Below are 25,569 nucleotides of genomic sequence, written 5' to 3'. Positions count from 1 at the left end.
AAATCCACCTACTCATTTACAGACCGTCTTCCGTCAACTTCCAGCTCACCCAACCATTCTTCTTACCTTGCAGCAAGTAACATATCCCCCAACAAGATCCCATCATGCCACGGTACCAATCTCGACCCCGAGGCTTTGGATATGACCAGGCTCCGTAGGTTTATCTACTCTCTCACGACACTTCACGCCGTCTTGTATATAGTTGTCTTTCCTACTAGCACTGACTACATTTCAAGACATCTTCACTACGGCCCCGCATTCGACTACAACGGCTACCAAGAAGGCCGCGAGGGAGGGCGTCGCGTGCGGGAACACTCATACACGCACGCTGGGTCAGGATTGAGAGTGATGAGGTACGATGCTGGAGGCGATGACGACGACGACTATTACTACCGTCGCCGCGGCGGTGACGGAAGGGAGAGGTGGGGGTGGAGAGAGAGGTTTAGGTGCTGGTAGTCTGTCTAAAAACCAGGACAGCCTGGAGCCTACATTGGCGTTAGGCTGAACACTTTGCATGTTTTTAAGTTGATGTTATCTCCAGGCCTGTCTGAAGATAGCGAGCACGTCAACGGAGAGAAGCAGATGTAGTATCAATGTTTTCGTCTGTATCAAACGGGTATCTAGATTCATTACCTTCATCAAGTATGCCTGGTCTCCGACCATAACTACGCATGTTCCTCGCTCGTTTGGATACCAGTCCAGATGTTCCGTCATACTCCGACGTAACATGGCACTTGGGGATGGGCCATGACGACATCCTGCTCGCTTTTGCGTAGGTGACCAAATGCCGGAGAATGCCCAGAGTGGCAACGCATCCAAATGTTGCGTAAATGGTGTACATGTGTTCCTGCTGCTCATCGCTGGCGGATGATTTCTAGTAGAGTCCGGTATCAGTGGAGGCCGAAATCGAGTTGAAGAGGAATAAAGCTTGCGCACCTGTGAGAAACTCCTCGCTACGAATACAGTTAGCACTTGTTCGAAAAGCTTTCTTTCACACTCCTTCGGATGTCACTTACAAGCTCAGCGTGATATAGCCGTCGCGATCCTCGTCATACTTCTTGAAGACGTCCGTCATCCTCTTCAGGCTAATACACGCTTGCACGAACAGATCGAAGCTCAGCGCGTTGCGTCCGTCGCGGTCGTACGTGCGGTACAAGAGTGTGACGAACGCTTGGGAGAGACGGTATCCGAAGGCGATGAGGGCTTCGTTGAATTCAGCGTAGGATATACTGCCGGAATGGTCTTGGTCGAAACGGTCGAACAGGCTGCGCCAAGCTGAGAGGAAGCCCCAGAGCCCACTACAAACAATGTGTTAGCTTGAACCGGTCACGAGAGGGACGAGGTCAAGTACCAGAATTCATCAAAGTTGACAGAACCAGATCTGTTGGTGTCGAACATTCGGATCATCATACGGACAGTATGAGGATCGAAAGGTGTCCAGTCTCCATTGACGAGCGCTGTTCGCAGCTCAGCCTCTGTGAGCTCACCACTCTCTGTCGCATGCGTTAGCATTCTGTACATGCGAAGTCTTGCTACGACATACTGTCTTTGTCGACCGCGCCGAACAGCCTCCACAGCGCTTCGCGGTCATTCGCATCTCTTGGCGGCGGCGCAGGAGTAGGCGGCGGCCTCGACTGCTGCGCCAACTGCGGCCTTCCATGGTATCCTTGTGGCGGAGGTCCATGACCATAGTTGACTGGTGGAGGCGATCCAACTCCCATTCTGTTGTCTGGCCTCGCGTCGTATCGGCCGTCGTACCGCGGGTCGCTGTATGCGCCTGGTGGGGGTCTGCTGTCATATCCACCACCTCCTGCGCCGCGTCCACCACCGTAGCGCTCATCGGGACGAGTGTCGTATCTCTGACCGCTGGGAACGGGTGGGGGAGGTTTGTTGTAGTCGGGACGCGCGGAGCTGGTGCGCGGTGGGCGTGAGGCCGCGGATGCGTTTTGCGACATCATCGCAGCAGCCTGGTCTACGTCAGTCCTGCAGGCGCGTCGAGGGACTCCAAAGACGTACCTGCTCAGGCTCGGCGTGCATAGGCAGCCTGTCCGGGTTGAAGCCTTTGTTGTACGCCATGGTGGGAGCGAGTCGTCGTGTGTTTGCAAGGTGGAAAGCAAGATGTCGCAAGGTCGAGGGCTGATGATATATGAAGGTGACACCAAGCTTCAGCTTCTCGGCGCGGGCAGCAATCGTCACGCAGACAAGTGACTCCCAAACACAGGGAGATGCTAGTAGGTTATCGTACAAAGGCTTTGCGATCAGCCGAGTAAGATGCGGCTCCAGCGATCAAAGCCCAACGTTGCCCTTCACAGCCCGGTTGCGGCTGACACCAACGGCGACCCCTTGGGTAGGCATATGCGCAGCGGGGCAGTAGGCTTGGCCCTATGACGCACTAGCCCTCGTGCCGGTCAACAACAAGGGAATGTCTACCGCGATGCGAATACGGGCAAGTCCGTGTAGGCATAGCGCAAAATTTGATCGTGGTATTCTTACCCAATGTTCCGATTTCCGAAAGTTCGGCCAGTTGCTGTGGGGTTTGCAGGTCATTCGTTCCCTCCAGTGCCGAGTCACGTAGAGCTTGCGTAATGGGGTATCCTTGTATGTCTAGGTGGACTCCTCCAAGTTGTTCATTGATATTATTTTTTACAAAGAAGTACAAATCGCAACTCTGATCTTTCGTCATGCCATAACCGGGCGCCCGAGGGTGTCCAAGTGCAACCGTCAAATTGTGAAACGAGACAAAATACTAGATGATAACAACGACAATCATCCTGGGTATCCAACGCCCCTGCACCCAAGTTCTACAATTCCTTCAAACAAAAACAACGGTATATAGTATGCATCGAGCATCGCTGGCTGGCCTCCAGGAAGTAAAGACCGTAACAGGAGGATAAAAATAAGGGGTACAAATACAGCATGGCCGAGGCCACACGAGAAAGAAGATCGCTTCAAAACAACTTTTCGAGCTCCGCTACGCTGCTCAAGTCTTGACTCGCTTCTGGTTGCCGTCATCTGAGCCCTGATCAGACGTCTTGCGCTTGCGCTCGGCAGAGTCGTCGCGGGCGAAGCTGGGTCCGTTCGGGGCTACCGGAGTCTGGAAAGTCAAGGGGCTCGGCAGCATGTTGGAGTCGCGGCCAAAACCCCACTCGGGGTAAAAGCTCGAAGGCGAGGGAAGCAGGCCATTCTCAACAAAGCGACTGGGAAGTGCTGAGATGGGGGTTTCCATGTTGTCGCGACTACCGTACGAGTTGCTGTTCGATGGCGGCGGAGGACGAGCGAAAGGGTTGGGCGGGCCAGTTGCACCGGCACTGAGCAGCGAGTTGGCACTTGGTGACGGAGGAGGCAGAACTACGCCGGAAGAGTGCGATGCGTCGGTGCTTCGTCCAGGAGTTGCACCCGTCGTCCCAGAGTCTTTGGGAGACGAGTCGGCCGTCGCACTTCCAGCGTCTGACTGTTCGCTTGGAATCTGTACCCTCAATCTCGGCTTGCTTTCACCACCCATGCGTAGGCTGTTTGTTCGCGACGGAGGAGGAATGGTGGGCATGGAAGACGTAGACTGTGTTCGCTGCGGCGGCTGCTGAACAGGCGCTTGTGGAGGCTGCGCTTGAGGCTTCGGGTCCCCGTTTGGCTGCAATCGCGACATGGCGGCCACGTCAATCGATTGCGCTCGGTTCTCCTGTTTGATGTAGGGAGCCTCGCTGCGAGACAGGTTTGAGTTGTTGCTGCTGCCCCAGTGTGCTGCGAGCATGGACTGGCTATCGTCGATGGGTGTGAAGATGCTGTGTCTGGCAGACGCGTGTAGTGGCTTGGGCTGAGGAAGAGGGGGGCTCTGGAAATCGTTCTGTTGCGGCGGCGACGGAACGGTGATTGTGGGCTGTTGCGGGTGCTCTTGTTGCGGCTGAGACACTTGCGGGGGTGGAGGTGGTGGAGACAATCGATGCTGCTGAGCCTGTTGCTGTTGTTGCTGCTGTTGGGCTTGTTGCTGAGCCTGTTGCTGTGCTTGTTGCTGAGCTTGCACCTGAGCCTGTTGTTGCGCCTGTACCTGGGCCTGCTGCTCTTGTTGATGCTGGTGTTGCTGCTGCTGCTGATGTTGGTGCTGTGCCTGTTGCTGCTGCTGGAAGGTGGGTGGCATAGACTGTCGGCGCTGCTGCTCTTGCTGCATGTACTGGACTTGAGAATGTGTGGGCATGGGGTGCGTGAACTGGTACTGGGCGGCGGGCGGTGTAGGCTGGGGCTTGGGCGCCATCTGCTGGGCAGCTTGCGGGTTGTAGAAGGGCGGGGTCGGCATGTAGGCATAGTTGTTGGGCGGCTGAGGGGCTTGCGAAGGGTAGGGCTGCGGCGGCGCGAGGTTGGAGCTCGGTCTGCGGATGTGGCCTACTCGCGAGTTCGGTCGCGACAGGTGATGCGGCGGCTGTGGGGAGGGCCCTCGCTGCTGGAAGGCGCCGTTGCCGATTGGCGGCGACATGGACGGCGCGCCGTGTCTTATGTGCTGGAACTGCGAGTGCTGCATGTGATGGGGCATCATCGAGTGCTCGGGCGGGGTGTGCGAGTCCCGGGGCAGGGCGCCCTCGTCGTCCTCATCATCCTCGTCGTCGCCGTCCTTCTTGCCCATAAAGTCCTCTGGACCCTTGTGCTCGTGGGCTCCGCCATACTGCGTGACCTGTCAGTGTCATTCTGCTTTAGCGCGGCTCTCGATCCAGGGTCGTCGGGGATGCCTACATATTGGTACCGGCCAATCGTCTCGTTGATGTCGCCGGAAGAGAATTCGTAGAGCTTCTTGTTGTGGCCGAAGATGATGACGGCCACGTCGACGGAGCAGAGCACCGAGAGCTCGTGCGCCTTCTTGAAGAGGCCGCCTTTGCGCTTGAGGAAGGTGCTGCCGCGGGTTAGTGGCTGCAGATGCAGGTGAGGGCGCGGTGCTGGCAGCTGACTTACACGGAGCGGTTCCGGTCGTCCTTGATGGCCTTGATCTCAATCTTTCTGCGACCCATGGTGGCTGGCGATGCTAGACGGGCAGGCGCATGGAGCGACGGCGAGGCTTCGAGGAGCAGAGCACGATGGCACTAGCTTGCGCGGCAGAGGCGTGTTCACGAAGACGTGCAGCGTTTCAGCGCGGCCAGGAGGGAGTGGGCGGCGAGAATCGGCGCGGTGGATGCTCGATTCTTTTTCGCGACTCCAGGGCTATATGGCTGTGATGCGCGACACAAAGGTCGGTTGCTGCACTCACAGGAAGCGTGAGGCTCTGAACGTGATGTGCAGAGGAAACGATGATGGAGTGGGTGGGCGCCCCTATATTTAGAAATCTGGCGTCTGCAGAGCCCAGGCCATCCGCTCGCTAATATGCCCGGTTACAGCTTATTTGCTCGGTTTGGACCTTCGTGCCACGTCCGCCGTGCCCTTGCAATTGGGTGTGCAATCTGTACGTCAATCATCGCTGGGCCGGCTAACTGCACTTGGGCTGTTTACTCCACCTGCGACGCCCAGCTGAGTTATTTTAGGGACATATCAGAGCCGGGGTCCAGCGGCCTCACACGCGCAGAACAGACCCTTGATGCCGTACAGTAGCAGAATGAGACAGCTGCCTTTTGCCGGCATTGCGCTACCTCGCTGTGAGCTGCCTCTCAGATTAGCAGGGCCGTCTGACCGGCTCTGCAGCGACCAGACGGGCGTCGCTATTCTTGCGTGCCACGACCACCGGGCACGCGAGTCGGCGCTTGCAGAGATAATGACGAGAGTCGACCCAGGCTGCAGACGTTGGCCAGCGTGGGATAGGCGCAGGGCGGAGGCATTCGGTCGGCCGGTGCTCCTTGTGCGGCATTACACTTACCGGTGCGCCATTTGCACCCTTTCCAAGACCGTGTTTTGCTAGCCACACATGGCGGAGCACTGGCTCAATCAAACCTCTCAAACAGTAGCCTCTTCGACTGTGAGGGCAGTCCCTGGGTGAGCTGCGGCCCGCCAGCGAGTCCTCCGCTCTCTGCGACTGCAATCATTCAATACAGGCAGCCGTCGAGGGCACCCCGCACCCCCCGCCGGATGCGGCGCGGCACCCATGTGCTCTGTATCTTCACACTCCCTGTTAATCTCTATGCAGTCACGTCGCTTGCAGACGATCGGATAGCGTCCATACACATCGTCTCCAGTATCTGCTTCCATGTCCCCAGGCGTTGAAGTTGGATTAGGGCTCGCAGCACGCGGTTCCTAGCGCGGCTGCCTCCCATGTCCGAAACGCGATATTTTTAGAAGGCCATGCCGCAAACCCACTCCCACGCCTGGCATGACGCACCCACGACCGCGTCTGATTGACTGACTGCCCCAGCTTACCTCACCACACATCCAAAGCTCCAGATCATTACACATTGCTAAGCTGCTGTTCGTCTAACACTTCCTGTCCGCCCTTGTCGTTTTCCCGTTGACATGATCTCACCCGCCTAGCCGCCGGCATCGTGTCCCTTCCCCGGCTTTACTAGCTCATGATTCCGCTTGCGTATACTCCACCGCTGCGAGACTAGTCTATGTGATTGCGGTCTTCACCTGCTGAAGCGACTGTGCCTCACACAGGGCCAGCGGCTCTACCGAACAAGTGCTCTCCATTGAAGCTTGTTGGTTCTAATTGAAGCATCCCAGATACCCGCATCACTCAGCAACGCGTCACTTCATCTTCATCAAAGAAACGACGCCCGCCGGAAAATAAGCGGCCCGGCGCGTCTAACCCCTCTATCAGATGCAGGTACACTCCTCGGCTGTTATTCTTAGTCTCACATGCACACCACCCGGTAACCATCCCTTTGTTTCTTATCATCACCTAACCCTCTCCCAGAGACCTGGTCGATGCAGGTACACATCTCGTGTTATTTTGGGCCGCATGCTGGCCCTCGGGATTCTCATTTCTCCAATCACTACGACCTCTGGCCCCAACCCGAGACCTGTGCCTCAGGGAAGACCGCGTGGTAGATGCAGGTACACTGCTCGGACGTTATTTCTGGACGTCTCAGATTTGATATACTAATCCCAACTTCATGATGACAGAGACGATGCGTTCTCGATCTTCACTATCAACTACTGCACGTCGTCGGCGCCTACAAGAGATCGTCGAGGCACACTTATCAGGGGAGCGGGGATGGGGATGGATAGGTAGTTCAGAATAGAAACCGACATCTTGAGCTTGGCCAATTTTTTCGAAAGCCCTCTCTGAGCGCGTAGCTTCAGCGATACAGCAATCGAGCAGATCCATGGATGGGTTGTTGGTACCATGACTCCACTATGATGAAGCGCTTCGTCAGATAGGGGTACTCTGTTGTTACGCGTTGCGTACATCCTACTATACTGACCCCGGACATGTGAGTTGAGAGAATTCAGTAAGGGGTGTAGGAGGCTCTATGGGAACAGTGAGGAACGTCTGAGACTTCCGAAGCCCTTGCAAATCTTGGGGATCTGGCAACGAAGAGGCAGATTCCTTTCTTGGGAGGATATATCATGATACGTGCAGTGACATGACCCTTTTGTCTGCATCTTTTTGTCCATTTCCGAGACTGTACTGAGAAGGGAACGCTCGAATCAAAAGCTGGAGACAGAGGAAAGTCATGTCTCTATATCTCGATTACGTCTTAGATTCTTCACTCCCGTGATCCAAGTTCATCCTTTCCAAGTATAAAGCGTCTCTTGATCGTTCCCCTCTCCTACCTTCAAAAATTAAAACTTAAAAGCCTTGTGCCCCGACATTTCACCAAAACCACGAGTACAAGCTTTAATGAGTCCGCGTGGTTTTGCGGTCCGTATATTCCCAAAGAACACGAGATGAAATTATGATAGCCCGGGAAGCCCATAGCGCCGTCCCATGCACATTTCCAGCGTAGCTTTCGCGGCGCGCCACCGCAGCCACATGGCATGTTCAGACTGGAGTTTTGGTAGAAACCTCTCAAGGGTATGAATTGCAGAAAGAGAAAGTGTACCCAGCCTGAAGCTTTATATCTCTCTCCCGGACTCCGCTAGTGTGCCCACGTGCCGCACTAGCGTGAGCTGCGAGATATAAAATATCGCCATCCCTTGCAAGACCTCACTTCAATACTCCGCCCCATTTCTAAGATGCATCCAAAAAAAAAAAACAGTCAACCAAGCATTCTATGGAGCGCTCTTTCGTCCGCTTTTGATATTAATGAAGGAAGGAGAACACGATGTGTGCTTCCGGAAACCTCTACTGATTACATGACGACGTCTGACAAGATCTTTTAAAACCCTTGACAGAAGGCGGGATGTGCACCCATGATGTGGGGGACCGCCACATCAGTTGTATAGGAAGTCTTCTTCACAGGCTCGAAGATAGACTGGCATTGCTGGCCGAGACGTCAATCGTGAGCTTCTGTAATTTGTGTCGCGAAAGCGGGCTCATGCAATGGGTCTCATGCTTTTTTGGTAAATTGATTGAAACAGTGTTATGAAAGAAGTTTGACGTGAGCGAGGGAGATATTTATAGGAGCCAGAACGCACCAGAAGATGGCTGCATGGAAGTCCTGATCCCCGAGTCCCGCAATCTATCTTCCAAATGGTTCAGAAAGATCGGCATGAGAACATCATCACCAAAACACGATCGAATGCATCTCAAAGTTGCACACGTCAAAGTGATTACACAAGCAAAACGTCTTGAATTAAACATTCCAACAGTGTCTCTTTCTAGAACATATAACACGCTACGTCGTCTCCACCATGGTATGTATTATCGCGGTCATCGAGCATGCATGACCACGTAACTGTGCATGTCCGCAAAGATGTGTACCTAGACAACGATGTACATTCCTCCCGAGGTATCTCAGCAAAACGTAAGAAAAATCGAAACAGATACAGAGGGAATGAAGCAAGCCGATTGTCAGCCATAAAGTGTATGAAGCTGACGGGTATTTAGGCGTGGAAAGCACAAATTAATGCCCAGTGTCGTAGAAGAAAAGAAAACCAGAAAGTCGAAATGGGAAAGGGTATCGAGCAGTTTGTACGCTGGGAAAACAGAACGGGTATGTGATGCTAAAGAAGATCTGAAGAACCGTTAGCGAGGTCTAAGCAGAAGAAGCCCACGATGCTCACCAAAGCACATTCTACCACTGTCTTCCGGCGCCAGATCCAGCTGCTGCCGGCTGACCATCAACGTTGCCAGTAAGTTCGGCGACACGTGCCTTGATACGGGCGACACGGCTTTCGATGGTCTCCTCGCCACTGGTTTCACCTTCATCGGTGCGCTGGCTCTGGCTCACACTGCGGCTACGTCGGACCTGTTCTTCGCTGAGCCTTGCGGCGCGCTCTGCTGCATTCTTTCTAATTTGCGCCCATCGGTCCTGAGATGGCGATTGTTGCTTTGTGAACTCGATAGACTCCTCAGAAATATCATCCGCATACTCCGGCGCGCGTTGAGTTGGGGTCCTAGGGTTCGTCTGTTGCACCTGGCGACGAGGCACGGTCGGGGCAGCAGCCGCGTCGTCCTCGCTCTCGTCGTCAGCAGGGGCGAAAGCAGGCATGTCATCCATAGGGCCTTGGTCGAATTGAGAGAAGGCTTGGTCAATTTCTTGTTGCGTTGCTGGGGCTCCGGCAACAGGGCCGCCTGCTTGAATCGGCTCTGCGACCTCGGGCGAGGATGCCACAGGACTAGGTTCGTAGTTTGGCGATGGTTCCTGCACGGGCTCCGGATGGTCATCGGTGTAGGTCGGCGATGGCTCTCGTACGTTGGGCTGGTGATCGTCCAGTCGAGAGGTACTGCGAACGGCATCGGATGCTTGGAAGTACGAATCATCCGCGGGCGCAGGCGCAGGCACTGCTGCAGGCGTCTCGGTCTTCTTTCTTCCGAAAAGCTTCCTGAATCCACTGCCTTCCTTCTTCTTCAACTTGTTCGGTGAGATCTTCTTTCCAGGTGCGGCACCCTGATCCTCACTGACGCGAGTCTTGGGCTGAGGAGCTACGACTGGCTTGCGATCGGGGATTGACTTCCTCAAGGCAGGGTGCTGGTTCGGAGTCGCGCCTGTCTGAACAGACTTCTCATCTGAGATGGGCAGTGGTGTTGCGAAGGGCGTTTCCTCGATGGGTGTGGACTGTTCCCGCGTCATTGCAACGGGGAAGGATTGCTGCTGAGGAAGTGGAGTCTGGGTAGGTGACTCATGTGGCCAGGGTATTGGTGTCACAGAGGCCTTTGTAGGCGTGGTGGTATCAATACGAGCGGGCGAGTCTCCTCGCTCAGACTTCGGTAGCGCAGGAAGGTCCCGGTTTGACACGCTCGGAGGCAGTGGGGAAGCGCGGCCATTGGCAGCTGCTGTAAGGTTGTTCTTTGAACCTCTGCCCGCAGTGTGATCACCAAGGTATTGGGCACGGAGAGCGTCCTTATCGAGGGCGGCTTCGCCAAATTTCTTGTCCCACTGCATGGCTGGACCAGCCTCGTTCACCAGATGTGGCTGCAATGTAAGCACACTGTTTGTTTTGACGGACGTAGTATCGTCAGTACGTCCTCGGCGTGTCGCAAATTCTTTGGCATCCTTCTCATCACGCTCGTTCTGGGCGAGTTTCGCGGCTGCAGCCTGTATTCTTGCGTGCTGGTCGGGGCCAATGCTAGTCTTGCTCATTGGCGTGTTGGTAGTCGTCCGGCTGTATGGCTCTTTCGGGGTTGGCTTCTTGCCTGTCGACTTCCGCCGACCAAGTCGCCCGCGCCTCGTGAAGCTGAATTTGGACTTCTTCTCCACAATGTACGCACCCTCTTCAGGGGCAGCTGCACCCTTGACCTGCTCTTCCATGACCAGCCACTTTGCGCCCTGGATGCGTGTCTCGATCAACGTGCATCTTCCGAACGCAGCCTTGCGATCAGTAGTCTCTTCGGAAGCTAAACTGATCATCCACACCCACCAGAAAGTCTCGTCGAGATCGAATTTGGTGATGCTTGCCAGCTCGCCGGGCTCGAGGTCGTCTTCGCTGAGACCATTTCGTACGTGTGACTGAGAGCTGTGTACGCGGTGCTCTCCTAGTGGTGGGAGTTTCTGGTTTGGCATCAACAGGGTAGTTGGAGGAGATTGGTTGTTCTCGTCAGCAAAACCCGAGGACAAGAAGTCCGCCCACGAAGGAGTGGTTGGGCGACCAAAGTCGGTGTTGTTTGAGCGGGGCCCGTTTCGGAGACTAGAGAACTCTCGTGGGTTGCCACCCACTGGAGTACCGTTGGTACTGGCGGAGCTGTCCATGATACCCGAAAACCCGAAGTCTTCAAAGCGGGACCACGACGGGTCTGGTGTAGTGGGGTCGGCCGAGACAGTCGATTGGTTGGCCGTAGCAATGCACTCGAGTACTCTACGGCACTCATCAGTCAGGGCCTTGACGGTGTCGTCGTATTCGGAGAACTGCTGTAGCGCTCTGTCGTCGTCTCGGTATTCGAAGTTCTTTGCGCGACGCAGCAACGCGAATGGTGTAGGCGATACGGAGTCGACAATCATAACCACCTTGGTCGTTCGCGTTTGCATGAGGGTCGGTGTTTGCGGAGGGTATTCGGTCTGGGAGAGTAGCGCCTGGAGTGACCGTGGTAGAGCAGAGATGCCACCGACTACGTTCATATCTGGCGATAGCGATCGCAGGTAAGCGAAGAAGAGATGGCTGGCAGCGTCCGCAGCCCTACAATTTAGTTAGTGTGCGTTGGTCGTCTGGTTCAGCGAGGGTGCTTACTTCTCCCATGTGCGATAACCACCGTCGAAGCCCTTGCCGTCTTCAACGAACTCAAAAGCCCACCATCCGGCTAAACGAGAGAGCTTCCTGCCACCCATGCCGTTGCTCTTGCCTCTTGCGGCGACCGCAGACAGGAGATCAAAGAAGTCAAATATGATGTGCTTGCGAGCCTCAGAGTCGACGCTGATTGGTATGAAGGTGTCGAACGCGTGGCGCGCGAAGTTTGAATCTGGGCAGAACGTCAGTGGTGATTGGGCATGTCTTTGCGGTCGCCTTACCAGACTCGCCGATTCGGAAAAGCTCGTATGCGTCCCAGGTGACGACACCGCCGGGGAGTCTGCTCCAGCACCATTTTATGATACTGCAGAGCGTCTGGCTACGTCAGCGCATGAATCGATGTGGTGAGACGGGTATGTTAGCCTACCAATGGCTCGGTGAGACGCAGTTCCTGTGCCAGCCCCTCGCCTGTGTATTGCCGTGTGCCCTCATAGGCGGCTTTGAAGAAGTTGCGTACGAAGTTGCGGGAGGCACTCGTGTCGGAGGTGGGGCGGAAGGGGAGGAGCATGAAGGGCATGTCCAGGGCTGTCGGGTGTTAGCAGTGCATGCGGGGTGCCAATTGACGTGTCGACGTACCCCTCGATTTCATCTCTTGGGTGCAGACGTGGATGAGCTCCTGGATCTCGTCGGGCGCGACATCCTTGCGCGTCCATGATTCCTCCCAGCGGGGCTTGGGCGGCGCGACGGGCTCGGGGGCAGTTTTGGCGCCCTTTTGCTTGTCCTTGGAGTGGAAGACATTCTTGAAGAAAGGCATGTTGGTGTATGGCGGGGCGGGTCTTCGCTACCACCAGGGCGAGTGACGCAGATGCGCTCGGGGGTGGATGCGCGACGCGGTAGTAGCGCGATGCAGGGACGGATGCTATTCAATTGCTTTTTCTGCGTATGGCTGCTGTGTTAGCAGTGTAGGTGTATGAAATCACTGCAAAGAGGTTCCTGGGCTCGGGCGGCCGAGGGGACGGATGGCTGCTGGCGGGAAAGGAGAAGAGCAGGCAGTTGCAGTCCGGCAGGCCTCATTAGGGTACAGGCGAAATAAGTTCCAATCGACGCCCGTCAATCGCCCATCCCTGCGCCGCCAAGCCCTCCCTTTGCAGCTAGCCCTCCAAGCAGCTGTGGCTTCTGCACGGGACATGCCTCTGTTTCGCATCTTTGCTTTAGTCGCCAGCACACCAGTCCCGGTACTCGAAAATCTACGCGGCAAACGCCTGGCTGTCGTGTGCGATTGGCGGGGCTGTATTGATGTGTTGTCCCTCGTCGCGTCATCCACCGCGCATCCCCACCGTGTCACCGCTGACACCGCCTCATATCGCGCCCACTCGCCCTGCCTGGGCTGCTTCATCACCACCAGCCTTATCCCAGCTCTCAACACCACACAGCACCACTTCACGACGCCTCGTGGGACTGGCCCTGCGTAATGCGCCCGCTGCTGATCCGACTAGCTCCCGACCCCAAGGGCCGTTGTCTCGTACGCATGAACCTGACTCCACTGTAAATCTAATACTCGTGATGCTATGGCGGCGGCTGAGAAGAAGCACATGCACCAGCTGAACTCACCCGAGGCCTGAGCATCCTATCTGACAGCCGCTGCCAGTGGCACCAACTGTAAATGCTCGGATACAAGAGCACATCTTCTTGATCAATTATCGCAGGCAATTGGCTTGTCACATGTCAATATACAAGGTGCAACGCGACAAGCAGCCAATTTGTGTGGATGCAACGGCAGTGTCGTGAGAACACCATCTTACCCTTATGCTCACGTCAATAATCAACGTCTTATCGTATCTCTGCTTTTTGCTTCCAGACAACCGCGTGACCGTCGCGCGCAATTTCCTGCAAACCCTTCCTGGTGGTACTTCGGCGTATCTTTGAAACGACAGAACAAAGTCAACTCTCCTTCACTTCCGCCCGCGTTCCGATGGCACGCCAATGTGTTCATGGCAGAACCCTGGCGGGAATGCAGGCTCAATGAATATGACATCAGCATAGAAGGCACGGTTTCTCTGTATCTGAGCCTGCAGGAGCTGCCAATAGGGGGCAGACCATCGGCAGTATTTCCAGCAGAGACACCCTATAAATTCAGATCGACGGGTGTTGTACCGCGAGAGACACCGTCTCAACTCTTCCTGATGCAGACGAGTGCCCACGCCCAACGTGTTGTCTTCGGGCTTGTGCAATCGCCAAGCGTGCGGGCACGTGTTTTCGTGATCTGCGCTAGCCAAAGCTTCAAATCCATTCTGGCCTAGCTCCAGAGCTATCGAAATGCCGTCCCGTTGACATCTCGACGTTGTCAGTACCCTGAACGCGTTCAAAAGCGACCCCTCGTGACATCTAATTAACGCGATCACCAGAACTAGTCCCTTCTTGAAGATCCGCGCACAATTCCGGGTTCGCTTTCGTTTTAGTTATTCTCTCTGTTGCGGGGTGCAGACAAATTCCGATCATGCCAGCCCAAACAACATGTCCGATACCCGAAGTCGACCGCGCACTGTCGTCATACATAAACAGTCGGGAAGACACGCTAAGGATTCGACGCGCTCTTTCCAAGTATCTCACCTCAAGCCTGAGGCCCGTCAATGCAGCGACCCAGAACCAGCATCTGAACCATGAGTGCCCACAGAACCTATCTGCGGCCAACACCAATCCTCCAGGCCTGAAGGACACTCGTTTGGAATATCTACAGGCTCTGCGGGCCAATTCTCAAGCGCAAGCAAGACACCGTGAACTTCAGACGTCATTAGAAGATCTACGCAACCGCTACGTAGACGAGAACCCAACGCAGCCAGAATCAGAATACGACAACGAAGTCACGCGAGGTTATGTTGCTTTACTACGACAGCGCCGGCGCTATGCAGAACTTCAGGTCATCCAAGAGTCTCTAGACAAGCTTCTCACCGCAAAGCCATCGACCGCTGCGGCTGACCCAAGAGCTTCCATCAGGAACGCCATCGGCGAGCAACCAGACTTACCCGCCGAGAGGCTAGAGCAACTATCGCAAGCCGAAGATGATCAAGACTGGGTCTTCAGGCTGAAGCAGGAGGTTCTCGAGGCGCGAACAGCCATGGAGCGCGCCCAGGCCGCGAGGCAGAAGGCCCAGGACGAGATGCCGGGTGAGCCCAGCTTACAAGCCCAAGTCCATGCCCTCGAGCGAGCGAGGGACGAGCTCGTTGATTGGGTACAGGGGGAGTTGGCTAAGATGGAGGAGGACAGTGTTTTCCTTGAGGACGCCTCACCCGTCAAACGTCCAGTCAGCGTCACGGCACCCGTCGATCTTGCGTCAGCAGAGACACAGATTCGAGAGTCATACAATAAGTACATTGAAGCTCGTGCTAGTCTGCTCGAAGCTCATGCAAGCCTCCAGCAACCGTTGGATGTCCAGACTGACGATCAGAACGGCGGTCAAACTACACCCAACGAAGACGGCAAAGCCGCAGCAACGAAGCCTATCCGACCAATCACCAAACTCTTGCCTTACCTCCCGCATCTTACCCAGATAGCCAACAACGAGCGTTCTCTACTCCAGCAATCTGTATACCTCCAGAGTCAGATAGCATCTGCAGACCAAAACATTGAAGAAGCACTTCTCCGACTCTCCGGCGAAAGCCATCTCCTGCCCGCTGGTTCGAAAGAAGTCGCAGCATGGGGCAAGACAGCACGGGAATCTGAGGCGGCTACTGAAAAACTGGTGAAGGAGCGTTTGCAAGCTGCCCGGCAAGAAGTGGGGAGTGTGAGCACCATTGTAGAGCTCTGCTCGTTGCAAAGCAAGGTGTTGGAGTCAGCATAGGACGAGGGAGCGATTTTAGCATAGGATAAGGATTGCGGAACCTAGGTTATGGCCCCAATCAAGCGGGGAAATATCATCTTCGCCAGTCACACAGGGCTTGTACGTAGCCCTAGAACGAATAATGGCATTACCTTCTTATATTGACATCACCACAGACCAGCTCTTTTTTTCGATGTAAATGGCATACATTTGCATGGCTGACTGAATAAGTGATGTCTGAAAAGATCACCATTGCTCGATATGTGACATCGAAGTGAGTTCTTTTGGTTCCAAATACAAATGCACCGTAATGTTATATCTTACAGGATTATTTCGAGTAGCTACCGACACTCGACTCGGTACGGTATCGCCAGCGTCAAAGTATCAAGGCTGCCGCAAAGCCATGTGAACAAGACCCATTCCCAGCTCGCAAAGAAGCCTCCTTTATTGGTTGTCTTGGAACAAAAAATCCATACAGCGATCCGTCGTCTTTTTTGAAGTATCAGTTCGCGGGGAAAAGTGGTAGAGAGTGCAGAAGCGCAAAGCGCAGATGAAAGGCTTTATATAGCCGTCGGTGTCGGTCATCGACAGCAATTCGAGCACGCGATCTTTGACAGATGCAGACGAAGCATGACACTCTCGTTCAGTGGTTTTATGTCGAGTGCGAGCGCTACATGTTTACCGTGTACCCTTGTTTCGTTTCTCGGAAGTACTGGCATTATAAAATAAAATCGATCATTGAGAAGTACATGTAGATTCATCGTTCTCTTCTCCTTGGGCATGACGATGCGTTCATTTGATTTTGTCCTAGAGCTCAGGAGGATGGGCCATGGCATTGGTCTCGCGTAGTTTTGATATATCGAAGGCGGGCAAGGAGCCCTCGAGACGTGGAAAAAGGAAAGAGGACAGAATCCTAAGCATTATATGCTTCTCGTATCGTCGAAACGGGACATGTTGTTTGCGCGATGTGCATTCTGAATGTCGATCGCCTTGAGGTGAATTTGTCTTTGGCTCGCACCAGGACATAAGCACGCGATGGATTTTTTTTTTGAGAAAAGACATGAGCACCGACGACGTGGTTTTTTTGATTTAGAAACCGAGCAGCCTGTGTGTGTAAGAAAGAGACTGTCAGACTGTAGAGACAAGCTTTTATACACGAGCGGTCAGTGCGCTATACCACTTTTGTTATACAAGTCCTGGCCAAGTACATCATAAACAGACTGAACAGCATCGTTACATATCAGCGAACACCATAGTATTGGCCCGTAGCTATCGAGTGCTCGACCATTCTCAATCCATGATTTGACGTGTGTGTGGTTTTGAAGATGAACACATGTGTTCATGTATCCGACAACCGGGTTTCTACACATTCAGTCTGCTCGGTCTTCTCCATGAAGTGCGCAAGTACATGTTTCTAACACGTATTTTCTGACCAGAACATCAAAGCTTTCCACGTGAATGTTGCAGCGTACACTCAAACATACGTTCAGCAGGTCTCGAGTTCCTGCTCACACATAAGGCGGTCGCCTATGGTTTTGGTTCAAACAACGCAGAACACATAGCAACCCTCTCGTACTTTTTGGAAGATCGTACCGTGCGCATGTTGCTTTTGGCGGGAAAAAGAGAGTACATACGAGAAGAACAGTACCAAGTCGATATTTTATACCCGACCCAGCACTACTCACGCCATTTGCCACAGCGTTGACTTCTTTTTTTTGCGTGAAAGTGAACACTCAGTCTCATCGATTCTTTTCTTCACGCTTTTCTCACTCCGAAAACAAGGAAATTGTGGAAAAGAGCGATGGCGAGCACCCCCTGGCCATGGCTAGATTGTTGTTGACGTTTTTGAAATGCGCACATGACAAATCGGGATATCAATTGGAAGTAAACCCCAGCGGAGAACCCAGAGATATACGCTCTTGCAGTCTGTCTTTTGGAAGTTTGTCTTTTTAGAAAGTAATGAAGGAATGAGAAGAGAGAGCGTCCTTCTCAGCATGGAAAATCCAGCTGTGTGGTTTTGAAACCCGAGGAAACAGTTCCATCATGACAAATTGATATGTTTTTAGATATGTTTCGAGTTTGGGTGCTGATGTGGGAAGTAAAGAAGCGACGTGCTGTGAGCTTATATAGGTATCGCTGGAGGCCTGTGCGTGCGCATGCCCCAGGAACGTATTAGTACATAATCGTTCGAATCCGACATCACCTGATCCAAGGTCTGCCTTCGCTGAAAAAAGGACATTGAAAGAAATCTAAAGAGGTATCGTAGGTAACTATGCATCAGCAATCGTTCAAAACCAATCCCAGTATGCTCTGCCTCATCGCATAGCAACGACACAGCTCGCCAGTGCCAGAATTTTACATGCTCATGACCTCCAACAGCCTAGACATCCCTCCAATTCCGACTAGTCACTCGCTCTCTCGTATCCAGCCTCGGGCCTCTACCCATCTCACGATACTCTCTCGCAAGCCCACCTCTATCACTTCCCTGATCGATCAACCTCACCGCCCTCCTCTCTTCCACAAATGTGGCAGGTTGTCCATTTTCGTCGATACCCTTCCAGCTTCTGATATCATTGATCTCAGCTGAATGTGCGCTCTCCGAATCGGTATCGTCATCTTCTTGTCTTCGGCGACTAGGCGGTGGAGTCATAGAACGAGTCCGTTCGAGTGCTCGTGGGCGGGAGACATGGCGAAATAGTGGCCGCGGTGGCCGTTCAGGTGACAGAGGAGAGGGCGGAAGACGGGGTGTGCGACGTGCGGGAAGAGGAGAGATGTTCCGCACGAGTACCTCCTCAAACCGTCTTGAGGGCGGAGGAGAAGGTGAAATACGGCGCTGTCGATCAATGCGAATTTCCTCTTCGTACTCCCTTCTTGGAGATGGCGATGAGTGCCGTATATGGATCCTCTCGAAGTCCTGGGATAGTGGCTCTTGTGGAGGATCGTCTACAACCCGACTGCGGGAATACTCTCGGTAATGCTCGTACTTGTCGCCACTCGCCAGTCGTTCGTCGGCATACCTTGATCTTCCTCTTGGCTCAAGTACTGGCTCTTCTTGCCTTCTTCCACCACCAAAGTGAACACGAGGTCCTCCGACTTCGACGCGCATGCTCTGCTGACTTTCGCGCATGGTATCTCTTCGCCTGTGGGAGGTTTCGTGCTCGGTGCCTAGGGGCTTCAGGATGCTCCGACTAGGTGAATCCAAACGGCGACGTGGCATAGAATCAGCATTGCTCGAAGTTTCATCCGACGCCTTGAGGAAGCTACGCTGCTCTGGTCCAATCGGGTGGTACGGCCTCGGATGCGACATGAGACGAGCTTCCGCTTCCTCGTTTCGCCTTTCAGCCCGGAGGCTAACACGAATTGGAGATCTACTTGCACTCCTAGTCCGACGTTCCTGAGACTCGCTCCGATAGACAACTCTCGAAGATCTTGTCGGCGGCGGGGGCGACGGACTGAGTTCGATGATCCTTGAATTTGCTCGGCGCGATGGACTTCTCTCGACCTTCCTGTAGGAGTGAGTACGGACAACGTCTGGAGGAGGCCACACCTCGTCAGATCTCGAGGCAAGACTGGGAAGTGGCGGAGGTGGCGCAGGGTACACTTCATCCGACCGTGTTTCCCTAGTGCGGACTATGTCAGGCGGGGGCCAAACTTCACCAGCATACCTGGAAGAGCGGCGAGGACTCAGTGAAGAAGTTTTGAGCTTTCGTTCAGCCCTGCTTTCTTGTGGTTGTTGAAGTACTCGCAAGCCCAGGCGCGCCTGGCTGGATGACCGTTTGATAATACGTGGACGACTAGGAGAGTATCGCGTGACATAGATCTCCTCTCTATTTTGTCTTCGGCCCCTACGCTCGTCATGGTCGATGTCGATGTGGACACATTCTCTAGGCCAGTCGCAGGGTTCTTCGGCCGTACATCTTCGAATGTACCTGTATCTGCTGCTTGAACGATGTGACCCTGCAAGCTTCTTTTTGCACCTTCGACAGGGTGTGGGGATCATGGGCTTGCCAGGAAGGACCGGGTTATTGCGATGGAAACCTGCGGAGCGCATCTCGCCGCAGTGACTACAGGTGTGACAGAGCATAACTGGCACAGCTACTTCTTCTACCTGCGGGGGTGGTGCTTGCGCGGCATGTGATTGTCCGTATTGTTCGTAATGGTATTGCTCGCTTGTCTGCCTCGATCTTGACTCCATGATCTCTTGCTGCGTGTTGCGTGACGATGGTACCATTGCGCTCGTAAGAGGAGCGGCTCGTCGACGTTCCATCCCAGAACCTGGATTGCTATACTGCCAGTCGGCGTTGTAACCTGGCGGAGGCGGTGGTCGTGCGTCGTAGCCCTGTGGAGTATGAGCGTGCCCTTGTGGTCCGGCTACTGGCGGTATCTGCTGTTGACCCTGTTGTTGTGACTGAGGGCTTAGGAGCGGTGGTGGGCGCTGTGGGATCCCCAGATGATTGTACACGCCCTGGCCGTATCCAGCCTGCTGCGGATATCCAGCCTGCTGAGGGTATCCAGCCTGCTGAGGGTATCCAGCCTGCTGAGGGTATCCAGCCTGCTGAGGGTATCCAGCCTGCTGAGGGTATCCAGCCTGTTGAGGATATCCTCCCTGGTATCCGGGAAAAGAAGCGACGGACGAGGCAGCTGGCGGAGGCGTGGGTGCTGCGGGAGGGACTCCGAGCCCTTGGAATTGCTACACGACGGGTAAGCCAAGTTCTATATTTGCTGACGCACTGCGCGCGGGCGTCGATGAGATGGGGCCGAACATGATTACGTCTATTCTTGCTGTCAGCCAACTTCTGGTCTCAGGCGACCATGGCGCACTTACACATTGTAAAGATACGAATTGGCTGGCCGGGCGAAGGAGCCGGGGTACTGGGGAATTGGCTGGCCTTGATCTTGGCCTTGCCCGTTACTGCCACTGCCGCCAGTGCGGCCCATGTACGACTCAAAGGCCCTTCTCTGTTCTTCGTTCGCCATATTGTGGTTTGAGCAGGTGCGGACGTGCGACTCGAAGGCGGAGGGAAGCCGGAAGAGTGGCCCTGGCCGTGGGTCCCACGTGGGCGACCGGGAAAGCGCGAGGAGGTGTTAAGAGGAAGGAGCGACAGAGAGAGATGTGGAGTAGACAAGTGATGGTTGGAAAAGCATGTGAGAAAGCATGTCGACGAACGTGGAGTCAAAGTGAAAGAGCAGACGCACAAGCAGGACTGCGCGACTGCGAAACCGCATCTCCAATCATGATAGTCGAACTCACCGCAACTCACCTCAAGAATACCGATGATGGGACTTGAATATTCTTTTATTTCTTCCCAGACGCCCGCCTGCGAACAATGCCAATATGGCTTCTTATTTGTACAAATGCTATAGAACTCTAGCAAGATTTTGATACGCCCACCATATCTACTCAACTCTCAATACCCTAGGTCCCTTCCTCTTGGTGGACCGCTTCTTCTTGTGGCCCTTGTCGAACGATACGGCGCTTTGATGGTCGCGACCAAAGTTGTCAAGATCCTTGACCTTGTAGATCCTGATGATCCAGTTCTCGCTGGTAAAGGCCTCCTCGATGGTGCTGAGCTCGGGGCCTTGTGCGGGAAGACGCGCGCCACGGACGCGGTCCTGGGCTTGTCCGGCGGGGAACAGCGCGTTGTAGTTGTAGTAGGACATCTTGTACCTGATATGCTGTTAGTAGCTGCTGGAGTTGATGGGACTAAATCACTTACATCAAGCTGTTCTTCATAGTGGGGGTGGCCTCCTCGTCCACACGGTACTCGCCTCGTGGGGTGAAGAAGTTGCGCTCCTTGACCTCATCGGGCCAGATACCCTCGGCAATCCTGACCATCCAGAGGAACTTGTTGATGTCGTCTCCAGAGTAGCCAAGTAGACCACCAAAGACGACCAGTACGTAATCAACCTCGTGTTGACGCATGATGGGGTAGCTGACCTCCTCCCTGGAGCTCATAGCCTTACCGACGGTAGCGATGTGCGTGTTGTTCCAGGTGTTGTTGTCGACAAGGGTTGGGCGGTCGGCCATACCACCAATCTGGTATCCGTAGTCCCACCACGACATGATCTTGGCGTTCTGAGGGGTGTTCTGCCTGAGCCAGTAGTATGCCTCACGGTAGTCATCGATGATGTGTTGGCTACCGTCAGGAAGTCTGGATGCGAGCACGACGGAGGGCGAAGAGTAGGCGTTCGAAGTGACCCATGTGCAGTGCAGAACGAACAGCATGAGGTAGATGGCGGCGGTTCCGGCGACGGTAAGCTTGGAGGCATACGAGTAGATGCCGACGAGCGGGTTGCGTGTAGATCGGAGACCCTCGGGAAGGATAGCTGCAGCAGCGACTGCAGCGGTATCGGTGCTGCCGTTCTCGGTAACGGGCTTGGGGGTCTTGACGTCTAGGTAGGTGTCGAGAATCTGCGAGAAAGCGATTGCCGATGCAACGCAGACAATGGGAGTCAAAGTGAGCATGAGACGGACCATGACACCAGCGAAGTAACTGGCGAGCACAGCGTAGATGACAATGAAGACCTGCTCGTCGGTCAAAGTGCGGAAGCACAGGTAGACACCAGCGGGGAAGAGCCAGATCATCATGTTGAGATCGAAGAAGAAAGCGGGCCATGCGGTAGGCTGATGCTCGGAAACGGAGGCGATGATGGGAATGTGAATCTTGGCGTATCCGGTGTCCCAGAGCGAGTAGAAACGGCCAGTCCAGGGCGCAATAACACCAGAGACGGTAAGAAGCACCAGTCCTCCGACACCGATGAGGAAGACACTCAGAACCAGAGCGCGGAGCAGCGTCTGGAACTGCTTGCCGGGGAGTTGTGCGCGAACCCAGTCGACAAAGGCCACCAGCTGGAGGAGGCCAAAGACACCGAGCGCGGACATGTGCTCGCTACTGCGGATGGGCAGGAAACCGACGAAGGGAATCTGCATACTCGCAAGCGTGCCAAGCGCATACCACGAAGTATAGCTGACATACAACCTCGGGCTGTATCGTCCCATGCAGATCAAGACGAAAGCGTGCAGGGGCAGCAAGTTGGTGATGAAGACGTATCCACCCCACGCTGACACCATGTATCCGTAGAACAGCGCAGTCAATGCACCCCAGAACATGGATCCGAGCTTGACTGCCTTGATCCACAGGAAGAAGGTGAAGACGAGCAGGAAGATGGCAATGGCCTCGTTATCGTAACTTCCTGCGACGGATCGCGAGATGTAGCCGGGGGTGATGCCCATGAAGGCTGCGGCGAGCAGACCGGCCGAGGGCGACGGGACCATCTCGGAGGTCAGGAGGTAGGTCGCGAGAGCGGTAAGACCTGAGAAGGCAGGCGCGAGGAGGACACAGATGTTTCGAATGTCGACGGGCATGGCGAGAGCGCGGAGGGCGTGGTAGATGACACCGCTGGTGACCATCAGTCCGGGGTAGAGAGTACCACCCGTGACTCGTCCAAGAGGATGCCATGTTCCTGCATTCCATGTCAGTCCATTGTAGCTATATGGCATTGGGGCATGCGGTGGAGATGCGTACGGTCGTCGAACCAGTCCCAGAAGCTGTAGAAGCCATTCTGTACCAAGTATTTCGTCGCTCGGAAGTTGAACCACGGATCAACTGCATTGCATAGTCAGTCAATTGCCCTTCCATTCCCCAATTGTAGTACTGACACTCGTGGATGATGCTCTCAAAGCGAATGACGGAGAAGAGACGACTGCTTACGGCGGCGGCAGCGATGAGGCACAGGATAATCACCCGGAGCAAGCCTCGAGTGTTGCGGCCAGTCGCCTGCTTGAGCAGCTGCCCGTCATCTACGGCGGCAGCCATGTTTGCAGGAGAAGTTAAGGAAGGTGAGGTTGTTGGTCGCAAGGCCGCGTCACGGAACTTCTCGAGAGCTATGCTTCATGAGCACACGTTTCCAACTCCACGCCTCGGCATTTGGTTTCGCCGACTTTCAGCATCCCTGCAACGTCATCACCATCACCATGTCCGCGACAGCCACGGTGCGCCATTAAGCATACGGCATTCTTTCACTTTGCGTCGATTCACATATGCGAGAATTGTTTACTGGGTATCTGGATCTGCGCTATGAAATATCCACTAGTCTCCGCAGAAGAAATCCATGAAAGCCTCCGTCTCTTCAACACTGCAATAGGCGCAGACGCGATGTGAGCAGTTGGCGCAAGCGACATCTACAACACCGCAAGGGTTCTGACATGCGCACTGTGTCTGTTAGTACTGTTACAAACAGCTGAAACGGATAACTTACACAATAGCGATTCATTACCGTGGTCGTTTGTCTTCGCTTTGAGTGTCGTTCGCCATATACCGAGTCTTCTGAACGCTGTCGTTTCACTGCAGTTCCTAATGCAATATCTCCTGCAACTGGCGAGTGCTGCATCGTTGCATGGTCTGAGATCGGCACACTGGGCATGTTGTTTGGAGGAGGATGATGCGGCGGTCGCGGCTGTGGAATATCGTCATCAACGTCTCCGGTGGCATCCACATCGCCGTCCTTGTCTCTCTCGTCCTCACCGTCAAAGTAGTCTCGTTTCTTCTTCTCTTCTAGCAGCTCTTTCTTCGGTCGGTTCTCTTCAGCACAGATCCAATCATCGATATTTCTCCTCTCCTTCTCGAAGTGACGCGCGATGTGATCAAACCGCTCATCCCAAGCTGCATTGCGTCGCTCTTTGAGCTGCACTATATCTTTGCACAGGCCACACCAGAAGGTACCTTGGCAGTTCTTGCCAATCCTGCGGCGGTTGACACGTTCTTGGGCAACCTCACATGCCATCTTATGCTCCCTCTCCAGGTGGTTCTTGAACGCTCCTTCGCGGTATAGATGCACACCACAGACCTGACCTGTCTGAAGTTCTTGGCCGCAGCGGAAGGCTTCCTGCTGGAAATGCTGACTGTTCTCGTGGCGCTTCCAATCTGACTTTGCGCCAAAGCGTTTGTGGCACTTGGGATATGTGCATCCATAAGGCCTGTTATGTCGCTTGATGTGCTTACGCAGATCGCAATCACGAGCGACCGCAAATTCGCAGCCAGACATCGGACATGTCTTGTCATTGTTTGAAGAGCTCTTGCTGGAGCGACGCTGTTCTGTGTCGGGGGATCCTGGGCCTTTATTGACAAGCTCAGCCATCATCTTTAACAATGCATCATTCTTCTCAGACTTGGACGGCCTCCTGGATCTATCGTCGCGATTGGCTTTTTGCAGCAACTCTAGTATGCGACTCTCAATATCCACAGGCTCCGGAGAATGCAAGCGCTGTTCAGACTTCCTCTTGAGCTCTAGTGCTTGCTGCTCAGCCTTAGTCTGGGGTGCATTGGATAAAGAAGAACCCTGTGAGAACTTCTGAATCTTGACATGATTACTTCCAGACGCGCCAGGAGCGGCCTTGATAGTGGAGGGAGAATCTTGTATTCCCGGTGCATTGTGCCGAGAACGAGCCACCTTCGACACTTTCTGAACGCGACCGTTGTGTGGTGCGGAAGTAGGCCCGGGTCCAGAGAGCCGAGATAGTGGCTGTGCTTTTGGCACAAATACGGAGTCCTGGCTCGGCGAAGGTAGATATCTGGCATCCTGCATCATGGGAAAGTCCATCATAGACATGTTGCCCATCGTTGGGCTTATGGAGAAAGGGATCTCCATGCCAGCCACTGTTGACCCAATGTCCAGGGGTGTAACCGTTGTTTTACCCTCTATAGGAGAGTCCACTCGCCTGGGTCGCCATACCGATCTATCAATGTCAGCTTAGCTGACTCTTCAAGTGTGGAATGTGCAAATCTACCTTTCTACAAGTTCGAGCACGTCCTCATCTTTGTGCATCCTCTCAACATGCTGCTTGAAGTTGTCTAGACGTGGCCAGATTTTCTCTTTGTTCCTACAATCCTCCACAGCACACTGGTAGGACTTCTTGTCAATGTCCTTCCGATGTAGGCTTTTCTGATGCCGCTCAAGATCATTCGTAGTTGTGAACCCCTCTACCCTTTTGCAGCCGGGTACGTCACACTTAAAGGGTTTGCTGTGTTTGAGCATGTGCTTCCTGTTACCTTCATCAGCACATAGTCATCTCATAATAA

General features: G+C 54.2%; 6 protein-coding genes across 6 annotated transcripts; 1 reads left to right on the top strand and 5 right to left on the bottom strand.

Annotated features, from left to right (window-relative positions):
- Positions 1 to 1,543: 1,543 nt before the first annotated feature.
- On the bottom strand, positions 1,544 to 2,076 carry J4E90_003980 (uncharacterized protein; the record flags this gene model as incomplete). The annotated part of the gene is made up of 2 exons (XM_051433546.1): positions 1,544 to 1,967; positions 2,017 to 2,076. Coding segments are annotated over 2 exons (484 nt in total), but the record flags the coding sequence as incomplete, so codon positions are not given.
- A 904-nt stretch (positions 2,077 to 2,980) lies between these two features.
- Positions 2,981 to 4,991, bottom strand: J4E90_003979 (uncharacterized protein; the record flags this gene model as incomplete). The annotated part of the gene is made up of 3 exons (XM_051433545.1): positions 2,981 to 4,651; positions 4,720 to 4,876; positions 4,936 to 4,991. 3 exons carry the CDS (start codon positions 4,989 to 4,991, stop codon positions 2,981 to 2,983), a joined length of 1,884 nt encoding a protein of 627 aa, XP_051292063.1.
- A 4,095-nt stretch (positions 4,992 to 9,086) lies between these two features.
- On the bottom strand, positions 9,087 to 12,487 carry J4E90_003978 (uncharacterized protein; the record flags this gene model as incomplete). Its single annotated transcript, XM_051433544.1, has 5 exons — positions 9,087 to 11,625; positions 11,677 to 11,905; positions 11,955 to 12,048; positions 12,101 to 12,258; positions 12,310 to 12,487. 5 exons carry the CDS (start codon positions 12,485 to 12,487, stop codon positions 9,087 to 9,089), a joined length of 3,198 nt encoding a protein of 1,065 aa, XP_051292062.1.
- Positions 12,488 to 14,170: 1,683 nt separating this feature from the next.
- Positions 14,171 to 15,511, top strand: J4E90_003977 (uncharacterized protein; the record flags this gene model as incomplete). The annotated part of the gene is made up of 1 exon (XM_051433543.1): positions 14,171 to 15,511. One exon carries the CDS (start codon positions 14,171 to 14,173, stop codon positions 15,509 to 15,511), a length of 1,341 nt encoding a protein of 446 aa, XP_051292061.1.
- Positions 15,512 to 20,887: 5,376 nt separating this feature from the next.
- On the bottom strand, positions 20,888 to 23,307 carry STT3 (oligosaccharyl transferase stt3 subunit; the record flags this gene model as incomplete). Its single annotated transcript, XM_051433542.1, has 4 exons — positions 20,888 to 21,158; positions 21,208 to 22,954; positions 23,017 to 23,097; positions 23,151 to 23,307. The coding sequence occupies 4 exons, from the start codon at positions 23,305 to 23,307 to the stop codon at positions 20,888 to 20,890; spliced, it is 2,256 nt and encodes a 751-aa protein (XP_051292060.1).
- A 313-nt stretch (positions 23,308 to 23,620) lies between these two features.
- On the bottom strand, positions 23,621 to 25,305 carry J4E90_003975 (uncharacterized protein; the record flags this gene model as incomplete). Its single annotated transcript, XM_051433541.1, has 2 exons — positions 23,621 to 25,208; positions 25,298 to 25,305. 2 exons carry the CDS (start codon positions 25,303 to 25,305, stop codon positions 23,621 to 23,623), a joined length of 1,596 nt encoding a protein of 531 aa, XP_051292059.1.
- Between the last annotated feature and the right edge of the window lie 264 nt (positions 25,306 to 25,569).

This window comes from Alternaria incomplexa (genome assembly GCF_024043165.1).
Source record: "Alternaria incomplexa strain BMP 0042 chromosome Unknown scaffold_5, whole genome shotgun sequence".
In the NCBI taxonomy this organism is placed as follows: Eukaryota; Fungi; Ascomycota; class Dothideomycetes; order Pleosporales; family Pleosporaceae; genus Alternaria; species Alternaria incomplexa.
This window is presented reverse-complemented; position numbering and strand designations above follow the sequence as displayed.